The 23,483-nt window shown below is 46.2% G+C and overlaps 1 protein-coding gene across 4 annotated transcripts in view; it reads right to left on the bottom strand.

The window, feature by feature from the left end:
- The window catches only part of REEP1 (receptor accessory protein 1), a 101,685-nt gene that overhangs the window by 5,356 nt on the left and 72,846 nt on the right, over positions 1-23,483 (bottom strand). Inside the window, exons 7-8 of one of the 4 annotated variants that reach the window (XM_054029771.1) lie at positions 20,786-20,821; positions 3,749-3,900 (exon numbers count right to left, since the gene is read on the bottom strand). The exons of 1 other annotated variant lie outside the window; for it this stretch is intronic. In XM_054029771.1, the coding sequence (XP_053885746.1) occupies positions 3,749-3,900; positions 20,786-20,821 (188 nt within the window). Of the gene's footprint in view, positions 1-3,748; positions 3,922-20,785; positions 20,822-23,483 lie in introns of those variants that run through there. 2 more of the 4 variants (XM_054029772.1, XM_054029773.1) reach the window with 2 other exon arrangements.

Genomic DNA, 23,483 nt, shown 5'->3' with positions numbered 1-23,483 from the left:
AAAAACTCTGAATGAAATTAACAGAAGTTTGGCCCGAGTATGGGCTGCAGGCTTGAATCTCTGGCAGTTTGTTGCATGGCTGGCAGATCTAGCTATCTGAGGTATTTACATGGCCTCCATTACCGTAGTATCTGAGCACCTCACAATCTTTCATGCATTTCTCCTCGCAACACCCGACAGCTAGGGCAGTGCTATTATCCCCATTCTACAGCTGGGGAACTGAGGCACAGAAAGACTAAGGTCCAGATCCCCAAAGGTACTTAGGCAGCTAGCTTCCACTGATTTCCATTTGAAATCTTTGGGGATCTGGGCCTATATGACTTGCCTAAAGTCATAGAGGTAATTATGGCAGAGCAGATTTGGAAAGCCCCCAACCACTGGGGCCCACCCTTCCTTTTCACTTCGGGAATAGTCAGGAGATAATTTCTAAATATTTCTCAAGTCCTCTTGTCTTTCCATTAGTTTGCAGTTACCCACAACTGATCTGGAACAAGTATGTATTTCCAGATCACAGCAGAGACAACTCCATTTCTGCTATTTTACCCGTTTCAATCTTTACAACCAGACTCATGGGTTAACTCACAGATGGCATTTAAAGGTCTCTGCACAGAATTATAGAATCATAGAATTGTGAGACTGGAAGGGACCTCAAGAGGTCTTCTATTCCACTCCCCTGCACTCAAGGCAGGACTAAGTATTATCTAGACCATCCCTGACGGGTGTTTGTCTAACCAGCCCTTAAAAATCTCCAAAGACAGAGATTCCACAATCTCCCTAGGCAATTTATTCCAGTGCTTAACCACCCTGACAGTTAGGAAGTTTTTCTTAATGTCCAACTGAAACTGCCCTTGCTGCAATTTAAGCCCATTACTTCTTGTCCTATTCCTTATCACAACCTTTTATGAAAACTGTTATGTCCCCTCTCAGTCTTCTGTTCTCCAGACTAAACAAACCCAGTTTTTTCAATCTTCTCTTATAGGTCATGTTTTCTAGACCTTTAATCATTTTTGTTGCTCGTCTCTGGACTTTCTCCAATTTGTCCACATCTTTCCCAAAATGTGGACACAATACTCCAGTTGAGGCACAGTCAGCATGGAGTAGAGCGGAAGAATTACTTCTTGTGTTTTGCTTACAACATTCCTGCTAATACATCCCAGAATGATGTTTGCTTTTTTGGCAACAGCATTACACTGTTGACTCATATTTAGCTTGTGATCCACTATGGCTCCCAGATCCCTTTCTACAGTGCTCCTTCTGAGGCAGTCATTTCCCATTTTGTATGTGTGCAACTGATTGTTCCTCCCTAAATGGAGAACTTTGAGACATCTCAGGTCTCCTCCCAGCTTCTCATGTAATGCCAATGCCAACTGCTTCTCTGTTCTACTTCTCTTGTGTTTTAAAGACATCAGATACCCAGAGGAGGAGTGTGGGGGAAGAAGTCTTTAACGCAGGCAAAGGAGCTCCTGGCAGAAAAGCTGTGACTTTCCAAAGGGGTGGGGGGTAATTTGGCTTCTTATTCCTTCAATGCATGAAAAAACTACAATCGGTTCTAGCACTAGCTGTTACCCTCCTCCCTATACCCCAGACTTGGATTTAACTGAGCTTTGGGTGCCGGGGAAATGAGTTGGGGATGGTTTCTAAGAGGGCCCAGAGGTTCATGCTCTGTAAAGTGAGAGGCTGAGACCAGGCACTGTACGGAGAAGCACTCTGCTAGTCCACCTCAATCCCGACCTGGGACAACCCTGAGGGTCAGCTAAATGATGTGAAAAGACCATGAGGTGCATTATACTGGATCAACCTATTCGTTCATCCATTCCATTATCCTGCCTCTGGCAGTGACCAGTATCTGAGGCCTCTACAACATAAACCTAATATCCAGTGGGACCCATTCCATTATCTTTTTATTATGAATTGCTTAAGCACCTTCCAACCAAAGCTCATACCACACTTCGTGAACATTGTTTAATTTAGCTTCTCAATCCTTCTGTGAGGTAGGGTGGGCCCATTATCCCATTTGTACTGATGAAGAAACTAGTACAAGAGGTTTTGTTTAGACACTACACTGATGAGTTCATTAGATTAGACAGATGATTTGCCCAATGTCAGAGAATGTCTGTGGCAGAGTTCGCACTAGGACCCAAGTCACCCAGGTCCGAGGCCTGTGCCACAAGCCCATGCTCAATGATCTCTGCATCTCTGAATTCCTGAAGAGCACTACGGACCTAATGGAAAATAAATCTGAGATAGAAATATCAGAACTGAGGCTTCCAGCCAGAAAGGCAGAACTTGGAGAGGATCCCACTGGAGCAGCTGCAGAAGATTATCCTGGGTATAAATCCTGTGGCCTTCATGGATCCTGCACTGTGCGTGGAGCTGCCAGAGGCATAGACACCATGTCTGGAATAGGAGCCATCCAGGGAATAGAGTATCAGAGGAGTAGATCCCACAGTAGCTTTGGAGAGGGCTGCTACTGGGGCAGCAGAGCTCCCCTGACAATAGAGAAATCATTGCTGCATAGTTTTGGGATGCTTCTTGGGTAGGAAGGGGAGGGCAGGGCTCTGTGCTGGGGGCCCACTTCACAGTTTTGTCTGTGAGCAGCCACCTTCTCTCTTTCCCTTCATAGTAGCATCAGAGAGGGGACAGCACCCTAGCCTGAGGAGCTACCATCCAGAGGCAAGGAGACTTCAAAAAGTCCAGGTCTCTTCTCTCCCTCGCCACCCACAGCAGGGCCAGGGCTAGGACTGGCAGACAGTAATTCAGGGAGTTAACATGTAGCATAACTGGTGAGAAGTCACTGAGATTTTCAAAATTCCTCCCCCGTTAATGATCTCAGGTATTATTAGAGCCATAGATAAGGACACTTTAGAGCAACGAGTATTATTTTTAACCCAACAATATCCCCTTTCATACTCTCTCTTTTTGAGCCAAGTTAAGCATGTAACTGTTCTGACTTACCCATTCGCAGAGATTTCCCACCTTTGATTTCTTAGGACCTATATCCGGGCAGACAGCAGCTGCCTCCATTTCCCCAAAGATCTGGAAGGCTTCCTCATGTCTGCCATCTCCGATATCTTTTAAGTATTATTCCTTTGACTTGTCTGCCTGGTGGCTGTATTTCCTATGAACATGAGTGATGCTAAAACCTTTTCTGGCAGAGCACAATGTGTGCTCTTGTATCCTTTATATGTCTGTCTGTCCTTGTTACAAATTAAAGCATACTGCTAATATAGGGCCTGATTCAAAGCCCATCCAAGTAATGAAATCAGTGGAAAGACCTATTAATATCAATGACCTTTGGATTAGGTCCATATTGAATATGTATGGATCTGGCTCTGAATTCTCCCAAAGTTTTGGGGTGTTTGGATCTAGAGTTTTGGTCCTGACCCATCTCCCCAGCTGTCTTCCCCTCAGGTATGACAATAAAAATTCCCCTTAAGTAAATGCAAAGTGAAATGGAGAGTTTTGTATATCTCCAAAACCTCACATCCAAACACCTCAAAACTTTGGAAGAATTCAAAGCTGGCTCCTAATTTTGCAGCTCTGATTTGTTCTTATACGTGTGGAACTTAAACTCCCATAGGGAGATTCCACACCTGTAGGAAGCACTGAATATCCAAGCCCAGACCCACCCTGCAAGACTGAAAGTAGAATATTGGCCTCAAACAGTGTTTTCATTCCAAAGAGAGATGTCCTTCTGGAAATCCAGGCAACCTTGCAGGTTGCAGCACCTTTTCCAATATGGAAGTACCTCAAGAGTTTGTTCCTTCTTTTTGAGCCTTCTGTTCTTGACCATGTGATCCAATAAATCATGCTCTTCATCATCTGAGAACACTAAGTCTTTTGTTTCACAGTTTGCCTCACGAGGCTTTTCACACGCATCATCCATGTCTACCTCAACCACTTACAACAGCATTTTAAAATCTACATGGTGAAAACAAAGGATAAGGAAGGTCAGTGGTGACTTGACTTCTGCTGTTCAATTCACTAATCCCACCCCAAAGCCATGCATCTTCCAGAGAGTAATAGAAATGGAGTTGATATGTCACACTCTAGTAACAGTGGTTGTGGTGTCAGAAACCAAAGTAGCCCCAGCTTATGGTGTGTTTATAAGTTGTGTTGGACTTTGTAAATGGAATTTAGACTAATTTAACAGCCCATCTGATGTTATGTAGATTCCATAAGCAGTTAGGTGTAATCATATTTGGATCACAGATCAATGAAACGGCTAATCACTCTAGGAAAGCGTTTTTGGCAGCATATTGATCTGAACAAACATACCCAGGGAACATTTTCACCACAGCAAAAAAAAAAAAACAAAAAAACCCACCAAACTCGTAACTGAACCTGAGGAATTACTTAGATCTCCTCTTGCATTGTCCACTTTGGTTGTGTTCACACTACAGAACCGAGCCATTCCTGGGTGAATTAGTATGGCTGCACTAGCAGTAATGGTTCAAGATGCCCATCCTAGCCAGGCTGCCTTGTGTTCTGAACTGCTACAGTTTTGCCCCATGTTTGGTGCTCTTCTAATTCCGGTCAGTTGCATTGCCCTCAGGACATCTATTCCACAGTTCCTAGTACTGCTTCCAGAAAGGAGTGGATGCTGGGAGATTTCCAAAGCCACTCTGACTACAATCAGACCTCGCTGATGTAACTGAATTTGGCCCGCTGTGTGCAGACTGAAAATGTTTGTTTAATAGTTAATGTCTGTGCAGCATTTTGAACTTTTTAAGTGCTATATAAGTGCTATTATATGGAGGCAGTTCGAGTCATTAGCAGTACTGGCAGATTGTGGTCCAAGGTTGCTATGGTGTATCCAGACAGTTAAATATGATGATATTTTTAATGGGTAGTACAAAGTATGAATCAATGAAATGGTACCTAGCTACAACTAAACCTCCTACCACTCTACAGACAATTTGCTATGGTACTTTTATAGTGAAAATGATGGCTTCTATCTTTTCCATTCTGAATTGTCTTGGGCATGGAAGCTTTTGCTGCTTGTACAAATATTAATGACAATCACTGGCTCAAGGTCCAGTTAAACTAACGATTTTTTATAATCATCTAAAACAGCATAAAAATAGCAATTTCTACCTCTCAGACTGATGATAAGTGCACAAATGCGATAATAAGAAGATCCTTAACTTCCTGATAAGTATACTTAGCATTTTAAGTCTTCAAAGTACTCAACTAATCATTTGTCATGCCACCCCGTGAGTTACATAAGTATTACCACTAGAGCTGTGACACTTTCTTTCCCCTTAGAAAAATGCATTTTTCACGCCTCAAAACTACTTGTTGAATTTGGGACTATTTCAAAATGTTTTGTTTCGACTTTTCAATGCCAAACAGCATTTCCATTTCAAATTTAGTCAATTTAAAAAAAACCCACCCAAAATGGCTGAAGTTAAACAAAAACTCAAACACCCCACCATCCCTCATTTGGAGTCAACCACACACATTATGGTCAACCTGAAACAAAATAAAAAAACAAAATTGTTTCAGTCAATTAGAAACAAAAAGTTTTCAGGTTCTGCAATTTGACCCAAACAATTGATCCAGTTTGAATCAACCCCCAAACCAAAAAATCCATTATTCACTCAGCTCTAACACGACCCTTATTACACAGATGGTGAGACTAAGGGCTTGTCTACACTGGCACTTTACATGGCTGCAACTTTCTCGCTCAGGGGTGTGAAAAAACACCCCACTGAGTGCTACAAGTTTCAGTGCTGTAAAGTGTGAGTGTAGACTATTCCCCTTGTGGAGGTGGTTCTTTTATAGCTCAGATCCTATAGCTCTGGCGATTGCCTGTTGAAATAAACTAATAGTTCCTGAGAGTCATGATCTTAGTCCACGAGATCAGGTTACCTCTCTACATACCAAGTTTCCTTAAACTATTAGATCCTGCTGCCTGTATCAATTTATCTGTCATCTCAATAGCTAGGTTGGAATATGGCTCTAGTGGTTTTTAGTAAGTGCAGTAAACATCTATTTTCCCAGCAATGTCAAGCAGTGTCGAAAAATGTTAAAACAGAGAGGCCAGGGACAATGCTGATTTCAGGTTTTACAGATGATTTCAGTTCTAAAAAAAAGTGTGGGAAAATCTTAAGTATTCTCTAGATCACACTATAAATTAGTCTGGGTACATTTCATTTTCATTGCACAGCATTTTTTTCTGACACCTGGAAAATGATATTTTCAGGAAGAGCTCAGTTCATTTTGTTAATAGAGCATGCAAGATGCCACACTGGTATTAATCACTTAGCCACCATAATTGCACTTAGCCACCATAATTGCTCAAAAACACAATTTATATGCAGGCTCTGTTTCCAGCTGTGTTTTAAGTTCACTCCATCTCTAAAGGGAAGCACTTCAAGTGGGTGCCCTTATTAGAATAAAAAGCACATTACTGTACAGTAATGGTTCAAACTATCTCCGTCACCCCAGTAGAAATATGGACGACTGTAGCAATATTAAATATCTATGATTTCACAGTGTCAGCCAATCAGCTATTTCCTACATTGTTCTCAAAATCACCAATGAATAACTTGAAATGTAGTCTTCCGGATGGAGACTGGAATAGTGGCTGACCTATCTCTAAAGTACTGCCTTCCTTTAAAAGAAATGTAAGGACTGTAGGGAGCTAGACTACTACAAACTAGACAGAAATAACATTTTGCCCACCTATATATAACATCTCCCATCTGAAAGTCCTGTGCACATGCACCCCACACACTTCCTGGGTGTGGTGTTCTGTCCCATCTAGTGACACCGAGACCACTTAGAGAGAGATTAATGAGTTTGCTCTACAGCCTGAGCTAAGGACCATATGGCTTTTAGCTCATGGAGTAGAGGTTCATGCATTTAGCTCCAGAGGTCCCAGGTTCAATCCCAATGATTGGGGTCTGTTGGTGTTACACAAACATTAATAAAGCCTCTCAGAGGGGGATATTCTCACTTTATAGCTGGGGAAACTGAAGTATAGGGAGGGGAAGGGACGGACTTGCCCCACGTCACACAGTGAGTCTGTGATAGAACTAGGGATAGAATCCATGTCTCCTGTCACCCTATTGTCTGTTTTAGCCATAAGACCATCCTTCCTCCTACACTGCTTGGGCCTTAAACAAACCTTGCATAAGGAGGAACCCACATTTTACTGAACTTGTTTGTAGCCTTGCCGTAGGGAAGCCTCTGAAAACAGGCAACTCCTGGAACTGTGGGGTCATCACAGAAGGTTGGCTATGCTTTGGGAACTAATTTTCAGTTTTTATTATATAACATCCTAGCACATAAGGACAATATCCTGCAGGCCTTACTTGAGCAAAATTCCCATTAACTTCAAAGAAACGATAAGCTTTGGTCCTTAAGCCCGTCTATACTGGAGAAACATTCTAACTGAGTTTAAAACTGGTCTAAGAACAATAGTGTACAGCTAGTATGAGGCAGTTTAAAGCAGTCGGATTGTTTCCTGTTCAGTAAACATGGGTCAGGCTGCCTTAAACCACCTATAACCAGGTCTATACTATGGCGCTAATCATTTTTAGAATCAGTTTAACTGAACCAGTTTTAGAACCGGTTAAAATATTTCCCCAGAGTGAGCAAGCCCAGTTTCTACCCACTCCCAAAGAAATTATAATCTTTTGTCTTGTAGCACCCCCTTCGTGGGGTCGAATGGGGGAGTCTCCAGGCTCAGAGCTCCAGTTAGGACCAAGCGCTTTGCCGGGGTCCCAGCTGAGGCTGAGAGCTCGACCCTGGCCGGGGATGTGGCGGGGCCACAGAGCTTTTCCGGTCTCGGGGCCACAGCGGGAGTGGGGGATGGACCGAGCAGGGGGTGGGGCTTGGAGGGGAAGAGGTGGAGCGGAGGCGGAATGGGGGTGAGGCTGTGGGGGAAGGGGCAGAATGGGATGGGGCTATGGGTGGGGCCGCAGGCAGAATGGGGGAGGGCTCAGAGCTCCATTTAGGGCCCAGAGCTCCACTGCGGTCCCAGACGAGGCTGAGAGCTCAACCCCAGGCGGGGCGAGCTTTCAGCCCCCCTCCCCTGGCCCCGACTGAGCTCTCAGTCCCCCCCCCCCATCCTGCCCTGGCCGGGGCCACGGAGGGGCTGAGATCAGCGAGCGGGTGCGTGGCCTCAGAGGCGGGACGGTGGCCAGAAGAGGCGGAGTAGGGGGCTAGCCGCTTCCAGAGGAAGCTTCACCCGCCGCCCCTGGAAACATGCAAACTTTACATGATCAAGTGCACTCAGCCCCTTATCCCTAAAGCCAGCATTTCCCCAGACAACAGAAGACACCGGGAAGGGACCAAGAGCCCTGACAATCTCTGAGCGAATCACAAATTTCTTAGGCTCACATTGTTGCTATTTTCTCTGTCTCCCTCTCTCTTTTGAATTTGGTGCTGGTACACAAGTGCCAGAGAACAGCCTATCCCCAAGACTGGTACTCCCTGAGCAGCAGCTGCAGTGCTCCACCAGTGGGCGTGCCTTTACCCTGCCCAGCAGGCAGCCCTCTCTAGAAGTGTGATGGTTCAGTCTCCAGCTGCTTTAGTCCTTTACCTCTTTTTGCCGACTGACAATGAACCCTGTCGATGATGGTGATTTTGCTAGACGGGCACTTGTCCCCCAGGAATTGGACTGAGACCCTCCAACTCACTTCACAGAAGCCACCAAAAACCTGCCAGACTTTAGCCACTTGTGTTGTGCTAGCAACTCGGACTCCAGAGGGGGGAACAATGACTGTTGAACCCCCCCTACTCTGTGGGTTTTGGACCCAGTAAGTACCTTCCATGGAATCCAGAGTGGAGGAATAGGAGGTGCCATGGAGGTGACTAATCCCACACCCTCTGCAATGCAGCACGGAGGAGATCTGTGTGCAGGGGGGGTCCCCTCTGAACGCAGATGGGGAGAGCAGTATTCTACAGTTGTGCTCCAACACAGCACAGCGTACACTAATGCCACAGCAGGGCTGTTACTGAAGAAGCGCTGCCAACAAGAGTGTCAATTAGTGTCAGCTGTGGGGGTGGTTTCTGTGGCCGTGTCGGAGAAGAAGAGAAATGGATAACGGCCATGGAGGTAAATTCTCGAAACCAGCTTCTGTTGTAGGAGAAACTAGGAATAAACAGGGAACTTGGTACTTCATGCAAAGGGCACTAGCCTGAATAATAATTGCTGTGGGAAAAGCTACTGAGGCAAAGAGCATATTGACGAGTGCAAGAGAGCTTGATTTGTTTCTGGAGAAGGAGCAGATTGAGGGGTATAGAAATACATCGGGACTGACATGCTCTTTGAAAGGGAGGACACGTGGGGCTGGGTGACCTTTTCGTGCTTCCTAAAATGTTTTATTATGATCTGAAGCTTTGGTGCAGGATTTTAGGTCATCGCCATCCATTCCCCTACCAGCTGCTCTAGAACAGAGCATTTCTGTGTAGACACTGGAGGAACAGCCTATAATCTCCTTCAGTGTGGCCACTATAAGTGTTTCACAGACCGGTCAGTAGGTGGCTGTATCTGAGCAACAGTGGCCAGCCAAATCCCTCCCCCTCCCTCACCGATTCCAGCACATCTGCTCTGAGACATGCTTAGGGCCACACCTTAGCCTGAACGACATGTGTGTGGATGGGGTCTTGGCCTGTCGCATTTACTCCAAGCAGACGTGCATGCATTGCTCTAGGAAGCAGCATCGCCTGGCATTCGAGAGAGACTGGAACATTCCATGGTGAATTCTATGGCTCAGCTCCCAGAGCTGCTGCTGCTGCCATGATTACAATAACTATAAGCCCGTCATATACAGGAGTGTCTCCCCTCAGGCTGCGATGATCACCAGGGCAAGTCTGTATCTGGCTGCTTTTGCAAGCGAGAGCTTTAATTCGCTCAGAGGGAAACAACATTCAGCAGCACGCTGAGGCTCGATGCTTCAGACATTTAAAATTAGACCAGGCAAAGCACAAAGACCTGGATCCTCAAAGGTATTAAGGCACCTAACTCCTACTGAAATCAGTGGGAGTTAGGCACCTAAATATCCTTGAGGATTTGGGCCTAAAACCCCGATTGTAAAACGCACTTATGTACGTGCTTAAGTATTTTGCTGAGTCCGGGCCTAAGCTAGCAGAGAACAATTGCGTACTTACTGACGAGGAGATGGAGAACATGACCTAATAGGTCATGGTCATGTCTAATGTCTATGATTTGATGTAGGCTGGTAAATCCTCCTTGAGAAAGGAGTAAACCCATTATGCAGCAGCAAAGGAGCTTTCGTAGCAGAGCACTTGCTCAGTGATTGCTTTGTTATGGACAGGACTCTGTTCTCCTCTACACTGGTGAAAATCCAGAGTAATCTCACTGGATTTACACTGGTACAGCAGAGATCAGAACCTGGTCCCATATGTGATCGCTGGATGAGCAAAGGACTCGTTTTGCCCAATCACATGATCTCCTTACTGATTAAATTCCCATAGGAGAATAGGACAGTTCAGAGTCACATAGTGTATCAGTCACATGTTAGAGATCGTATTACTATAATGCAAGACAAGGGCGCACAAAAGCAAAATCTCATCTTCTTTGCGGTGGGTCACTCATCCTACTTCTTCTATACTGGTTAATGAGTCAGTGAAAGCAGCATAACATATACTATGGAGCTCGATCCCTTTACGTGCATTAGATTCAAAAGGTATTCATTTCCAGAAGGTAACTGGACAAATCACATGTCTCACAGCAACTGTTTCATTGCCAAACCAAGAAGCTAAGTACAGCCACCCCCACACACTGTACAGCAATTATGAAAACAAAGGGAGCTAGGAGGGTATCTAGTCACATCATTAACGGAGTCATCAGTTAATGAAAACACATCCCACAAATGATTAAGGTGTTAAGTGCAAGGAGGAAGTTAGTCTAGTCTAAAGATCTCAGAGGAAAAGTCATGCAAATCTGTAACACTTACATCAGAGTCGCACAATAGTCACATAGAGAAAAGAAAAGAATAAACTTTTAGGGAAAACATTTGTGGAAAAATGGAACATTGTTTCAGAGCTCAGAAATCTTCTGCAGAGTGTCTTCATCACTGTTTGTAATACCAGTGGTTAAACTGTAGTTTATTAAACTGAAATGCATGTTTTAACGCTCTATTGTTAAAATGCTTGGATAGCAGACATATATGTTGACTTTCTATATACATAACCTCCCGTTCCCTGAATTAAGCAGGGTACGTATTAGAATATTTTAAAAGCCTAGAGAAACCCATGAGTTGTAATTGCAAGGTAAAGTACTCATGTTTGTGTTCCTATATAGCATCCCTGTCAAATTTGGCCCAAAAGTTAGGTTTTGTAACAAGAGGTTTAAAAACAAACAAAAGGGGGAAAAAACAACCCTGCAACCAGTAGAAATTTTCTGTGGTTTTAAATTCCACTGTAAATAGTTTTTGAAACCAAATCAATATTGCCCTGCATTCTGCAGGTGACAGAGAACCTATAAGTGAAACTGACTAGGAACAAAAGTAAAACTGACGAAGCTATTTAATTGTCCTAATTCAAAAATGCAAACAAACAGCATACATGTGAAAAGTCAATTCGATTTTTAAAATTCTTTCCATTTCAGTAATCTCAGGGGTAATTTGTAACATGCTAAAAATAAGGATTTGGGCATATTTGTAACATACTAGCACATGATTGGTTAAAAATGCACAATTTGGTGAATGTGCCTTTAAGATCATGATCAGCTGTATCCTGCGAACCCTGCCACTGGTTGTACATGACATGTCTCCCTGCCTTGTGGGGACTAAATTCAGCCACACAGGAAAACATCCAACAGTATTTACTGGGAGAGCTCCAGGAGCTGGCTTTACACTGCAACATGTGGTGCATAACTAACTGACAGGTTTCAGAGTAGCAGCCGTGTTAGTCTGTATCCGCAAAAAGAACAGGAGTACTTGTGGCACCGTAGATTAGATGCATTATGCATCCGAAGAAGTGGGCTGTAGTCCATGAAAGTCCACGAAAGCTTATGCTCTAATAAATTTGTTAGTCTCTACGATGCCACAAGTACTCCTGTTCTTTTTATGACTAACTGAGTCTGCCAACCAAGGCTGGGATCCCGTGTGACAACTGCGCTGTTGCTTTAAAGGAACACATTCTTGTATTGGTCATCCATTTGGGAGCACAACCCTCCAGCCCTTGCTCAGGCAAATAGTCCCATTGGTCACTAACATCTTTAAACATTTCTTACACTGTTCCGAGTTCTGGATCAGTATTTTACTGATAAGGGTCCCTCAACAAAAGCACAACGTTTGCTATCATAACAGCGCTCCTCACAGTTCTGCTTATTAAATCTCTTTCAGATGTAGTTATTGGCTACCAGAATTGAAATTGCGCATCAGTGCAAAAGTATCTGATAAGATTCGTTGAGCTGAGAGTATTCAATTAAAAAAACCACTTTTATTTTAAAAGTGCAAATTCCAAGAAAACTTGTTTAATATCCCATCAGGGTTTGTGCATTTTCCAGACACAGCCAGCATCCTACAAACAAGCATGCATCACTGGGGATATTAATTTAATCCTTTCTGAAGATCCCCGGATGGAACCAAGTTATGATTTCATGTTATCAATGTTCCCTGATGTTATAGCCTGATCTTTCAACAGAGTCTTAATATAGTAGAAGTAAATCAAAGACTTGTTTAAAAGCCACTGGCGGGAACTTTGCCAGAAAAGACATACCACTGAGTCAGAGTAAGAAAGGCTGACACAGGAACTGTCAAGAAGACACATTTTCATATCTACTGTGGAACCATTTACAGTGGGTTTGGAGTTAGTGAAACTGTTCATAGAAAAGGAGGATGAATGTCCTGAATTATATCAGTACCCTGCAATGTGCAGATTGTGAGGCCAGTTAGAGTGAACAAATGCATAATTAAGCTGTTCTGTGAAACAAACAGCTTCAGTATAAGAGGGTTCCACTGTAGTCTGATACTGACAGATCTACCTGCTATCTGGAGTGATTCCAGTGCGTGCTTAGCCCACCCTTTATTCTGTCTCTGAGGGAATCAAGGGGTTGCAGATTAATAAAAAAGGTAAAATACATTCCATGACACCTGTAACCAACTGCATGCCAACTTCTACTCCGCTGAAGCCAATGGCAAAAATCTCATCTGCAGCAAAGGGAATAGAACTTTGCCATAAATGTTCTGGCTTATGATATTTTTCCTGTTTTTTTTTATTATTATAATATCTGTTTCCTGAGTAATGTTGTGTGATGTGAATGACACTCGTGGAGCATTGCGCATGGAGCAAGAGCAGCAGATTGTTCCTGCACTGCTGTTTTCCAATAAAAATAATGATTTTACATTTGGGGGAGGGGCTGTTTTTTGTTCTGTGTTTGTGCAGCGCCTAGCACAATGAAGTCCTGGTCCATACCTTGGCCCCTGAGACACTACATTTATATGACTAAATGAATGAATGAGCAGGTTTCCATGAGAAAAATAATGGAGTCTTACATGCACTTGCACTGATGCTATTGCTCTCATGGCTACAGCTGCACCATGGCTACAAGTATCAGGGGGTAGCCCTGTTAGTCTGTATCCACAAAAACAACAAGGAGTCTGGTGGCATCTTAAAGACTAACAGATTTGTTTGGGCATAAGCTTTCATGGATAAAAACCCCACTTCTTCAGATGCATGGAGTGAAAGTTACAGATGCAGGCATTATATAATGATTATTATATAATGGCTACAAAGAGGTTTCTAATTTTCCTAGTGTAGACGAGCCTTGTGTGTCTCCCTCTTTAAACTATAAACTCTTTGGGGCTGAGACTATATTTATTCTTGCATCTTGTACAGCACTGAACACAATGTGTGTGCTAAATGAGGATAAATAACTTCCATTGTTGTATGCAGTGTTATCGTAGCCCTGTCGGTCCAAGGACATTAGGGAGACAAGGTGGGTGAGCTAATATCTTCCATTGGACCAACTTCTGTCAGTGAGAGAGACACGCTTTTGAGCTTACACAGAGTTCTTCAGGTCTGGAACAGGTACTCAGAGTGTCACAGATAAATAAAAGAGGGAACAGATTGTTTAGCATAAGTACGTAACACATATTTCAAGGGACCATTCAGTCCCTCCAGTCATAGGAGAGAAAGTGAGGAAGGAGCGTGTGGAGGGGGGAAGGCAACTGGTGGGGTTATTAATAGGTTACAGATTGTTGTAATAATCCATAAATCCATTGTCTCTATTCAGTCCATGATTTTTAGTGTCTAGCAAATTTATGAATTTAAGCTCCCAGGCTTGTCTTTTCAAAGGGTTGTGCAGGTTTCCTTTGAGGATGAGGATCGAGAGGTCAGATACAGAGTGATCTCTTTGTGAAATGTGTTCACCCACAGGGGTGTGGTGTGTTTGTCTTTTATCATTTTCCTGTGTGAGTTCGTTCAAGAGCGCAGTGATTGTCTGGTTTCACCCACATAGTTGTTATTGGGCATTAGTGCACTGGGTGAGGTACAGCACATGTTGTGATAGGCATGTGTAAGACCCATGGTCCAGAGAGAACCTGCTTCAATACAGAAATAACACTCCCTCCGACCACACACCCCTTGTTGTTACCTACCACCCCCACTGGAACCCATATGGGATATCATCAAACAACTACAACCCACATTTGATGGGGATCCCATCCTGAAAGAAACCTTTCCCAAACCCCCTCTTCTGGCCTTCAAACAACCCCCCCCCCCCCCCCAACCTCTCCAAGCTCATTTTTTCAGAAGCAAACTCCCCACAGACCAGCACACACCAACTCAAGCTGGCACCAGACCCTGGCAGAGGACAGATGCAAAACTTGCAGACATCTCTCCAGTGCTACAATGATCAACACCCCCCACAATACACATTTCATATCCTGTGCCCTACATGTGCCTATCACAACATGTGGTGTGCCTCATCCAGTGTACTAAATGCCCCAATAGCAACTATGTGGGTGTAACCAGACAGTCACTACGCTCTCCAATGAACTCACAGAGGAAAATGATAAAAGACAAAAGACACCCTATCACCTGTGGGTGAACACTTTTCACAGAGCGATCACTTTGTGTCGGACCTATTAGTCCTCATCCTCAAAGGAAACCTGCACAACCCATTCAAAAGATGAGCCTGGGAGCCTAAATTCATAACTTTGCTAGACACTAAATATCATGGACTGAATAGAGACCCCGGATTTATAGTTTATTACAACAATCTGTAACCCACTAACAACCTCCCAGCTGCCTTCCCTGCCCTTGCTTCCTGTCCCCATGATGACAGGAGGGGTGTTAACAGGCCACTTCACCTTCAATGGTTCTTTGAACTAAGTGTTAAGGAGTTAGCTGTCTTGTAGTTAGCTGGGAGAGTCCTTCCCAGACGTGAAGAACAGCTCTGCAGTGGCACTGGGACACTTTTTGGAGTGGGGGTGCTGAGCTGCATCCCTCTTACCCCTGTCCGTGCCACTCCCCACCCCCTAGACCTGGGGCCGGGAGCAGGGCTGTGGCTTTGGGACGGGGGGACACGGACAGGGGTAAGGCGGTAGTGATCCCTCGTGATGCGAGGCCGGTGGCTGGGCGGGACCCTGGGGCTGGCAGCAGAGTCCCCGGGCTCCGGCAGCTGGGACCCCACATGCAGGGCCGGCGGCTGGGACATTGCAGCTGAGCAGAACCCCGGGTCGGCAGCAAACTCCCGGGTGCGGGCTGGCGGCCAAGCGGGACTGGCGGCTAAGTGGGACCCGGGGCCGGCAGTGGACCCCCAGGCAGTAGCAGGGCTGGTGGCCAGGACCCTGGGCGGCAGGGGTGCAGGGCTGGTGGCCGAGACCCTAGGTGGCAAGGGCGCAGAGCCGGCGGGTGGGACCCCAGGCACAAAACCTGGGGGTGCTGCAGTATCCCCCACACCCTTACTTCCCATGCCTACGCAGCTCCGTGTAAGCTCGAAAGCTTGTCTCTCCCACCAAGTTGGTCAAATAAAAGCTATTACCTCACCCACCTTGTCTCAAGGATAAATAACAGCGTAGAAAGACTTAGCATCTCTCAAGCTCTTGTACAGAGCTGGGTTGGTTTTCTCCCTGCTTTTTGCAGAATTGAGAAAATACACGCACCTAATTTACTCAGGGACCAGTTCACTGAATGACCAAAGCTGTGCTCAACGAAAGAGCATTTTAAAAGGCAAAGCATTCTTTGCAAGTGCATCAGAGAAGTCAGCAATGAAGAATCAGGCCCTTAGGCTGGGTGAGGAGAGTGGGCCCTGCGAAAAGGAATGGCTGTAGTGGGTGTGGGAGCACCGCAACCCTTTGATCTTTGTGCTGTTGCATTTCCAGGGTGACAGAAGTGCGCACAATAAACAGTAAGTACAAAGGGTGAAGAATACATTTAAAACCCCTTTCACTGCTCATTACCTAAGGTGCCATCAGTAATAAAAAAATTTATCAAAGCTAATGTTTAAAATCAAGTTTACACAAGTTTAAGAAGGGAGGTTCTGTACATCTGAGGTCAGGCTTGAGTTATGAGAGATTATAAGTACCGGTTACAAGGTTCTAATACAGCAAGGATTTATTTTTATTTACCTTTAGGTAATGTCCCTTGCAGCCCAATCCTCCATTCATGGCCCACTCAAAACAAAGGACCTTTCCCTCCCACCAGGATAAAGAGCAAAGGAAAGGATATGACCTAGGTCTGGCAGGAACCGATCTAATTGATGCGGTGCTGAAAACAGCATTGACAGCCAAACCCCCAGCTACAGGGCATGTCTATACTCAGCTACTGCTGAGCCTCCAACACTACCATGGATACCTCCAAGGAGCCCAAGACACAGCCCCTGGCGTGAACAGCGAGGACAAGGAGGATGGGGGACATGTGTCTGAGGGAATCCAACTATGCCATGAACCAGGACCTGTTTGAGACTCCAGTGTAGTCCAGTCAGTCCCACCAGTCGAGCATAGGCAAGCCCGGTGCTGGGGAAGGAACCTTGGGTAAGCGTGTACATTTATTTCCCATTACAGTGATGGCGTCCCCAACTTAGCAGGACACAGCTAATGACTTTTCATTAATTTACTCATTCTGGAAGAGGTGTGTTACCACAAAGAGAGGTAGAGTTGTTATCTGCTTTTCATTCCCTTGTAGAGTCTGGCAGGGGTCACATGTGGAGCAGTTTGTTTATGCACACAGGGATGTCCCTTGAATCCTCGATGAAACGTTCATGGAGGTACTCTGCAATCCACTTTCCCATGCCAGTCAGCAATAACTTTGGTAGTCACCATTTCAATAAACAGGCTAGTGGCACATGGGCTCAGGCACCCTTGGAGCACCACCACAGCTGTGCTCTCGGTGCCTTTGTTACCCTCAGGAGTGAGATATCAGCTAAAATCACCCCCAGTAGAAAATGATGCCAATATTCAGTGCCATTTCCCTATATTCATAGCTTCATGCAACCAAGCAATTCCATCCTCATTTCCCTCACCCTGGCAGGCCATACTCACCAGGGCCAGTGCTGTGAGCAGAGGCAACACACGGGGAGGGGCATGAGGGGTGACGTGCCCCTCACCCAAGACTGGCTGTTTGGCTTGTACTGAGCACGCTCACACAGACTGACGATGCTCAGTAACATTGCTGAAGCTGGCTGTCCTCTCTCTGCCCCCGCACTATCGCCAGGCACGGGTCATCTGTGGCTGTGATTGGTGCCGTGCACAAGCCCTCTGAAGTAGATGTGTCAATAAGTGTGTCTGGTTTAAAACTTTAGGGGAGCCAGGGACAGGAATTCTGAATCTTCACTTCTGCTTTCTGCTGTGACAATACTGACAATGGTACCTCTGTGTGTTTTATCTGTGGCTGCTGATACTGAGGCCTTGAGGGGTCCCCCCTCCGCACCCGGGGAACACCTGAGCCCAAAAAAGAGGAGAAAGAGGAGGACTCGGGATGACATGTTCATGTTCAGTGCTGCATCAGATCATGACCAGAGGATCTGGAGGATGAATATTACAGACTATATGGAGAAGGAAGGAGTGGACAGGAGAAAGGGCCAGGAGTCAAAGAAGGAGATGCACTGGAATATAATGGGGCTTCTCTGGCAGCAAACACGGATGCTGCAGACTCTTGTGGACCTACAGGTTCAACAATCCCTTTGCAGTCCGTGGAGAGCTCCATCACAGCCCCTCCCTACACCCCAATCAACATTCCATGTGACATCAGGGGCCGCATCCCTACTGCACACCGGGGGACATTAAGTACAAGCACAGCTTCAAATACACTGACCTGTGAGAGCCACGACTGCTGTATATGTAACTATAATGGACATGAATGTTCTTTAAGCTCTGTTCCATACATTTGTTACGGTTTTGATGTGTTTGCTTTTAACTTGCACAGAATTTTTTTGAGGTGTTTTTTGTTATTCAATAAAACTCTCGTTTGGAAAATAATTCATCCTTTATTAGTTCCCAACATATGCTGCAGAATGGCTGGTGACTGTACACTCTCTTGTGATTGTACACTTCGACACAACTCAGAGGAGGAGAGACAAACACAGTGTGATCATCATAAATGTGCAGCAAGCATCACAAAATTAATAGGTGCATTGAAAGTGTCATATCCATAGATGTGCACCAAGCACCACACAATGCCTAACAGGCCCTCAAACTGCAGGGCCAGGTAGAGCGCAGTGCACCACAATACATCCCGGTGGCTCACTATTAAAATGCTCTTTCAAAGCCTCCCTGAGCCATACGGCTCCGCATTGAGCTCTCCTGATAGCCCTTGTGTCTGGCTGTTCATACTCCGCAGATTGCTGCTCCATCTCTGCTCTCCGCCCCGGCAGCAACTTCTCCCCCTTTGCTTCTATCTACCAAAAGTGCATTCAACTGTCATTCTGCACCAGCTGGGCCAATAGTTGAAGCTTTCCTTGGTGCTGTCAAGGTGGCCTGTGTACGGGAGTAAGGGGTGGGTTGGGTCATTTTGGCATTTCAACATCACCAATGGGATTCTGCCGGTGGGAAAAGAATATCCCTGCTTTTAGTGTTCTGAACAGTCCTGTGTTCTTAAGACGTGAGCGTCAGGCCCCTTTCCTGACCAGCCAACACTGATGTCGGTGAAACGTCTCTGGCGATCCACCAGCACTTGCATAACCACAGAAACGTAGCCATTTCTGTTGACGTACTCTGGTCTGGTGCCAAATAGGGATATGCATGCTGTTTATCGTTCCACTGCAGTTCGGGAACCCCATTGCTGCAAATCCATTCATTATACCCTGCACATTGCCTAGACTCAGAGTCACAGTCCTGCACAGCAGGAGACGATTAATGGCCCTGCACATTTGCATGACAACAGCCCCCACAGTGCATTTTCCAACCCCAAAATGATTTCCCACTGGTAGCAATCCAGTGTTGCAAGTTTCCACAGTGCAATCGCCACTCGCTTCTCCACTGTCAGTGCAGCTCTCATTCTGGTGTCCCTGTGCTGGAGATCCAGGAATGTGGCCTTGCGCATCCGTAAGTTCTGTAGCCACTGCTCATCATCCCAAGCCTGCCTTCCAATGTGAGCCCACCAGTCAGTGCTCATTCCTCAGGCCCAGAAGTGGCGCGCTGCCATTTCCAGCTGCTCCGTGACCACCACCACCAACCTTGAACTGGTTCTCGCCACATCCCACAGCAATCTGACCTCTAGGAAATCATCATGTTGCCCACGGCGCTTCTTGTGGTTCTGCAAATACTGGAGGATCGTGCATCCTGTGCTTGCAATGTTCATGATCACTGTGCAAAGCTGTGCAGGCTCCATGCTTTTGTCAGAAATGGGGGACAGCGACAGGTCCCACGCAGGTTCATGGTATTTTCAAAATCGGTGCAAAAATTAGGGGATAAAGATGGCACTACGGGATAGGAACTTGACCCTGCAGTCCCACATAGCCCTGAGCAACTCATTTCTGCCCCACCCTTTGCCAAAACGTCCCCAAAAGTCAGTGAGCTGGATGGCGGCAAGTTGCACTCTGGGGATACCTAACCATGGTGCACCACCTTGTGCATTGACAGAAACACCCCTACTGAGTACACACAGCGCTGATGCAAGAAGCAAAGTTTGCATGCGCACAAGGATTAAAGTAACTGCAGCGGCTTTATGCCAACGTCACTTGTGCCGGCAAAAGTTTGTAGTGTAGACATGCCCTGAGAGGTGGTAGCTAGGTTGGCATTCTTCCATTGACCTAGCAGTGTCTAAACCAGAACTTAGGTCAGCTTAACAATGTCACACAGGTGTGACATTTTTCACAGCCCTGAGCAACGTAGCGAGGTCAACCCCAGTTTTAGGTATAGACCAGGCCTACTTTAGAGAAATTTGTACTGATGTAAATGCATCTATGTAGTGACATCTGTGCAACCCCCTAGCAACAGTGCAACATGAGGCTGGGACTGGTGTGATGTACCCTGGTAATTTACTCTCGCTTAGTCACAGCAAAGCAAGCCCTGTCTTACATCGGCACAATGGATCTATGCCGGGGATCTGCAGTAGTGTAGCAACAGTGGCACAAAACTCCCCAATATCCACAGGGCTGAAGTCAAAGCACTCCACAGCCTCTGTAATGCGGGTCAGTAAGTTGAAAGGAAGAGCTCATGGCAATGCATGGTTAGCAACGAAACACACATAGCACAGCCTCGAGTCTCATTTTTCACAGTTACAAACTCATTCATTGTTGCCCCAGCCTTATTCATTTGTCCTCTTTGTTAGGAACCCCTGGGAGCAAGAATAAGAATTGCAAGACATCGCAGGCGAACGCAGCCGTGCTCACAAGGGATGCGTGGAATCCAGCACTCACCTCTGAGGATTCGGCACACCGAACAACATGAGCAAACTGAAAGAGGAGCTTAACGTTAAGAATCATCCGTGCTGCATCAACAATAACACTTAGAAAGCGCTTGACTTTTCTTCCCAAACTGTACAATCACGACTCAGTCTTGTGAGGTAGATAAGTGTTACCGTCTCCATTTACCAATGCAGGGACAGACACAGAGATGTTAAATGCTTTACTGAAGGCCACTGCAGCTAGGGAGTGGTAGAGCGGGGGTTAGGTACAGAAGTTCCGGGCTCCCAGCCCTGTGCTCAGACCACTAGACAACACTGCCCTCTGACAAGCCTTTAACAGTCTCTGTAAGACTGAATAAGCCATGCTGCACACAGCATGTGGAGGTTATATGAGAATAACCGCACAGTTCCATAATGTAGGGTTTGCATCCATACAAATCTACTTAATTCAATAGATTTACAGAGGAGTTATGTTGGAAGCATTGGTTTAGTCATTCACCCAGCTTCTGAGCATTACATCAGAATGGTCATTACTATCGCTACAAATCAGACATGAACAGAGTGTCAAAATCTCCATCTGGCAAGGACACAACAGGCTGTACTTCAGTGGTGTTACACTTGGGATGAAGATGGTCCAGGGAGTTCTATAGAACCCTCCAGTCCCAAGGCACTGGTAACTCACAAGTTGTGATCTTCGCCTGCAGGCAAGTGGCAGCTGTCTTTTAAAACATCTGAGAAATTGCTCCCAGTCTGATCCTTACAATGTATGCCCCCAACTGAGCCCTATACATGGAGAAGAGACACACTGGCACTAAGAGGAAAGGGCTTTTGGAAAGCAAGGTTTGATCCATTGAGCCAGGGGTGGCCAACCTGTGCCTGAGAAGGAGCCAGAATTTACCTGTGTACATTGCCAAAGAGCCACAGTAATACATCAGCAGGCCCTCCCCCTCAGCTCCCCCCACCTGCCAGCAGCCCGGCTGATCAGTGCCTCCCCCTCCTTCCCCATGCCTCCTGCGGCATGCAGGAGGCTCTGGGGGGAGGGGGAGGAGCGAGGGCGTGGCAGGCTCAGGGAACAGGGCAGGAAGGATCTTAGGGGAAGGGATGAAGTAAGGGCAGGGTCTGCGGCAGAGTCAGGGGTTGAGCAGTGAGCACACACACACACACACACGGCACATTGGAAAGTTGGCGCCTGTAGTTCCAGCCCTGGAGTTGGTGCCTATGCAAGGAGCCGCATATTAACTTCTGAAGAGCCGCATGCGGCTCTGGAGCCACAGGTTGGCCACCCCTGCATTGAGCCATCTGATCACTGAGGGCCTGATTCTTGTTTCAGACCAGCACAAATCAGGAGTCACTCCACTCAAGTCAATGTCAGTGTAAAACCAGTGTAAGAGAGGTGCCAGAGACTCCATGAAGTCTGCTAGGGACTTGCTGTTGATTTTACACAGAAGGCAGTCAGGTACTACGGTGAAGGGGGGCAGGATGAAACTCTATGGCATAGACAGATTAGATCAGAACCAAGCCCTAAACTCAATTCCTAAGGCTCTGCTTAACGCACCATGGCTGCTGCTAAAAAAGAAATAGCAGGAAGAGGGAAGGACAGCAGTTCTGATCTCACTTACAGATAATCTTTTCAAGGGGGTTTATTTTCCCAATATCTATCTTAGTTCACGTAATAGACATATTTTGGCCCCCCATCATATATTCACTCCCAGAGTCGTTGTGGTTAGTAGATGCCCCGAAGTTTAGGAACACCCGAATGACCAATTTGTCATGCACTTAGAGTCTGCTCTGCAAATCCTTAGTTTGAGAAGTTACAAGAAAACCCCAATTGGGCCCTGATTCTCCACTTTGTAGAGCAGTGGCAGCCTCAGGGAGCCGGCTGCATCTTCCCAGTTCAGGGCCACCTGGTCCCAGCACAAAGTTAGAACAGAAACAATCCTGCTCTAACTTACATTGCTGGTGCTAGGTCTCTTCTGCCAAAGAGGTCCAGTCATGAGCTCTGCCATGCTCCCAGCCCAACCCCGACATGCCTCTTTTTATTGGGGCAAGAGGCTGACAAAGGATACACCCAGGAATACATGTACTCACATAGGCAGATACGTGTCATGACTTCAATGGGACCTCCGCACTGGAACACAGTTACTCCCCAGCCTAGGGGCTAGACTGTCACATGACTATCTGCGGGCAACATCACATGTAGCTGTGCTGTGCCAGGAGAGCAGATAATGGGCTGTGGCTCTCGGACCCACCACCCATTTTCAGGGAGCAGTTCCCCCCTGTGCATCCAGCCACCTACTCTGGCCAACGAGAGGGGAATGGGGATGGAGTCAGACTTTCTCTCAGGCTCCACCCCTCTCTATGGTGGGGAGTATCAGGGGAAAACCCCCTGCTTGGGTGAATTACCCCTCCCCACAGCCAGTCACCATCAGAGCAGGGCCAACCAGGCGAGCAAGGGAGGCTGTAATCTCCCTTATTGCCCTGAGTGGCTGGGAGAGTCTAGCCCTAAAGCTGTGTCTACACTACAAGTGCTACAATGGCAAAGCTGCAGCTACACTGCTACAGGGCAGTAGTGTAGACGCTTACCACAGCCAAGGAAGGGGGGTTTTCATCACTGCAGGAAATTTACCCCATTGAGAGGCAGTAGCAAGATCCATGAAAGAAATCTTCCATCGGCCTAGTCCTGGAGCTGCCGGCTTCACGCCCGGGGCTCC

Source organism: Malaclemys terrapin, chromosome 5 (assembly GCF_027887155.1).
Source record: "Malaclemys terrapin pileata isolate rMalTer1 chromosome 5, rMalTer1.hap1, whole genome shotgun sequence".
Lineage (NCBI taxonomy): Eukaryota > Metazoa > Chordata > Testudines > Emydidae > Malaclemys > Malaclemys terrapin.
The sequence above is the reverse complement of the archived record's forward strand: the minus strand, read 5'-3'. Positions and strand labels throughout refer to the sequence as shown.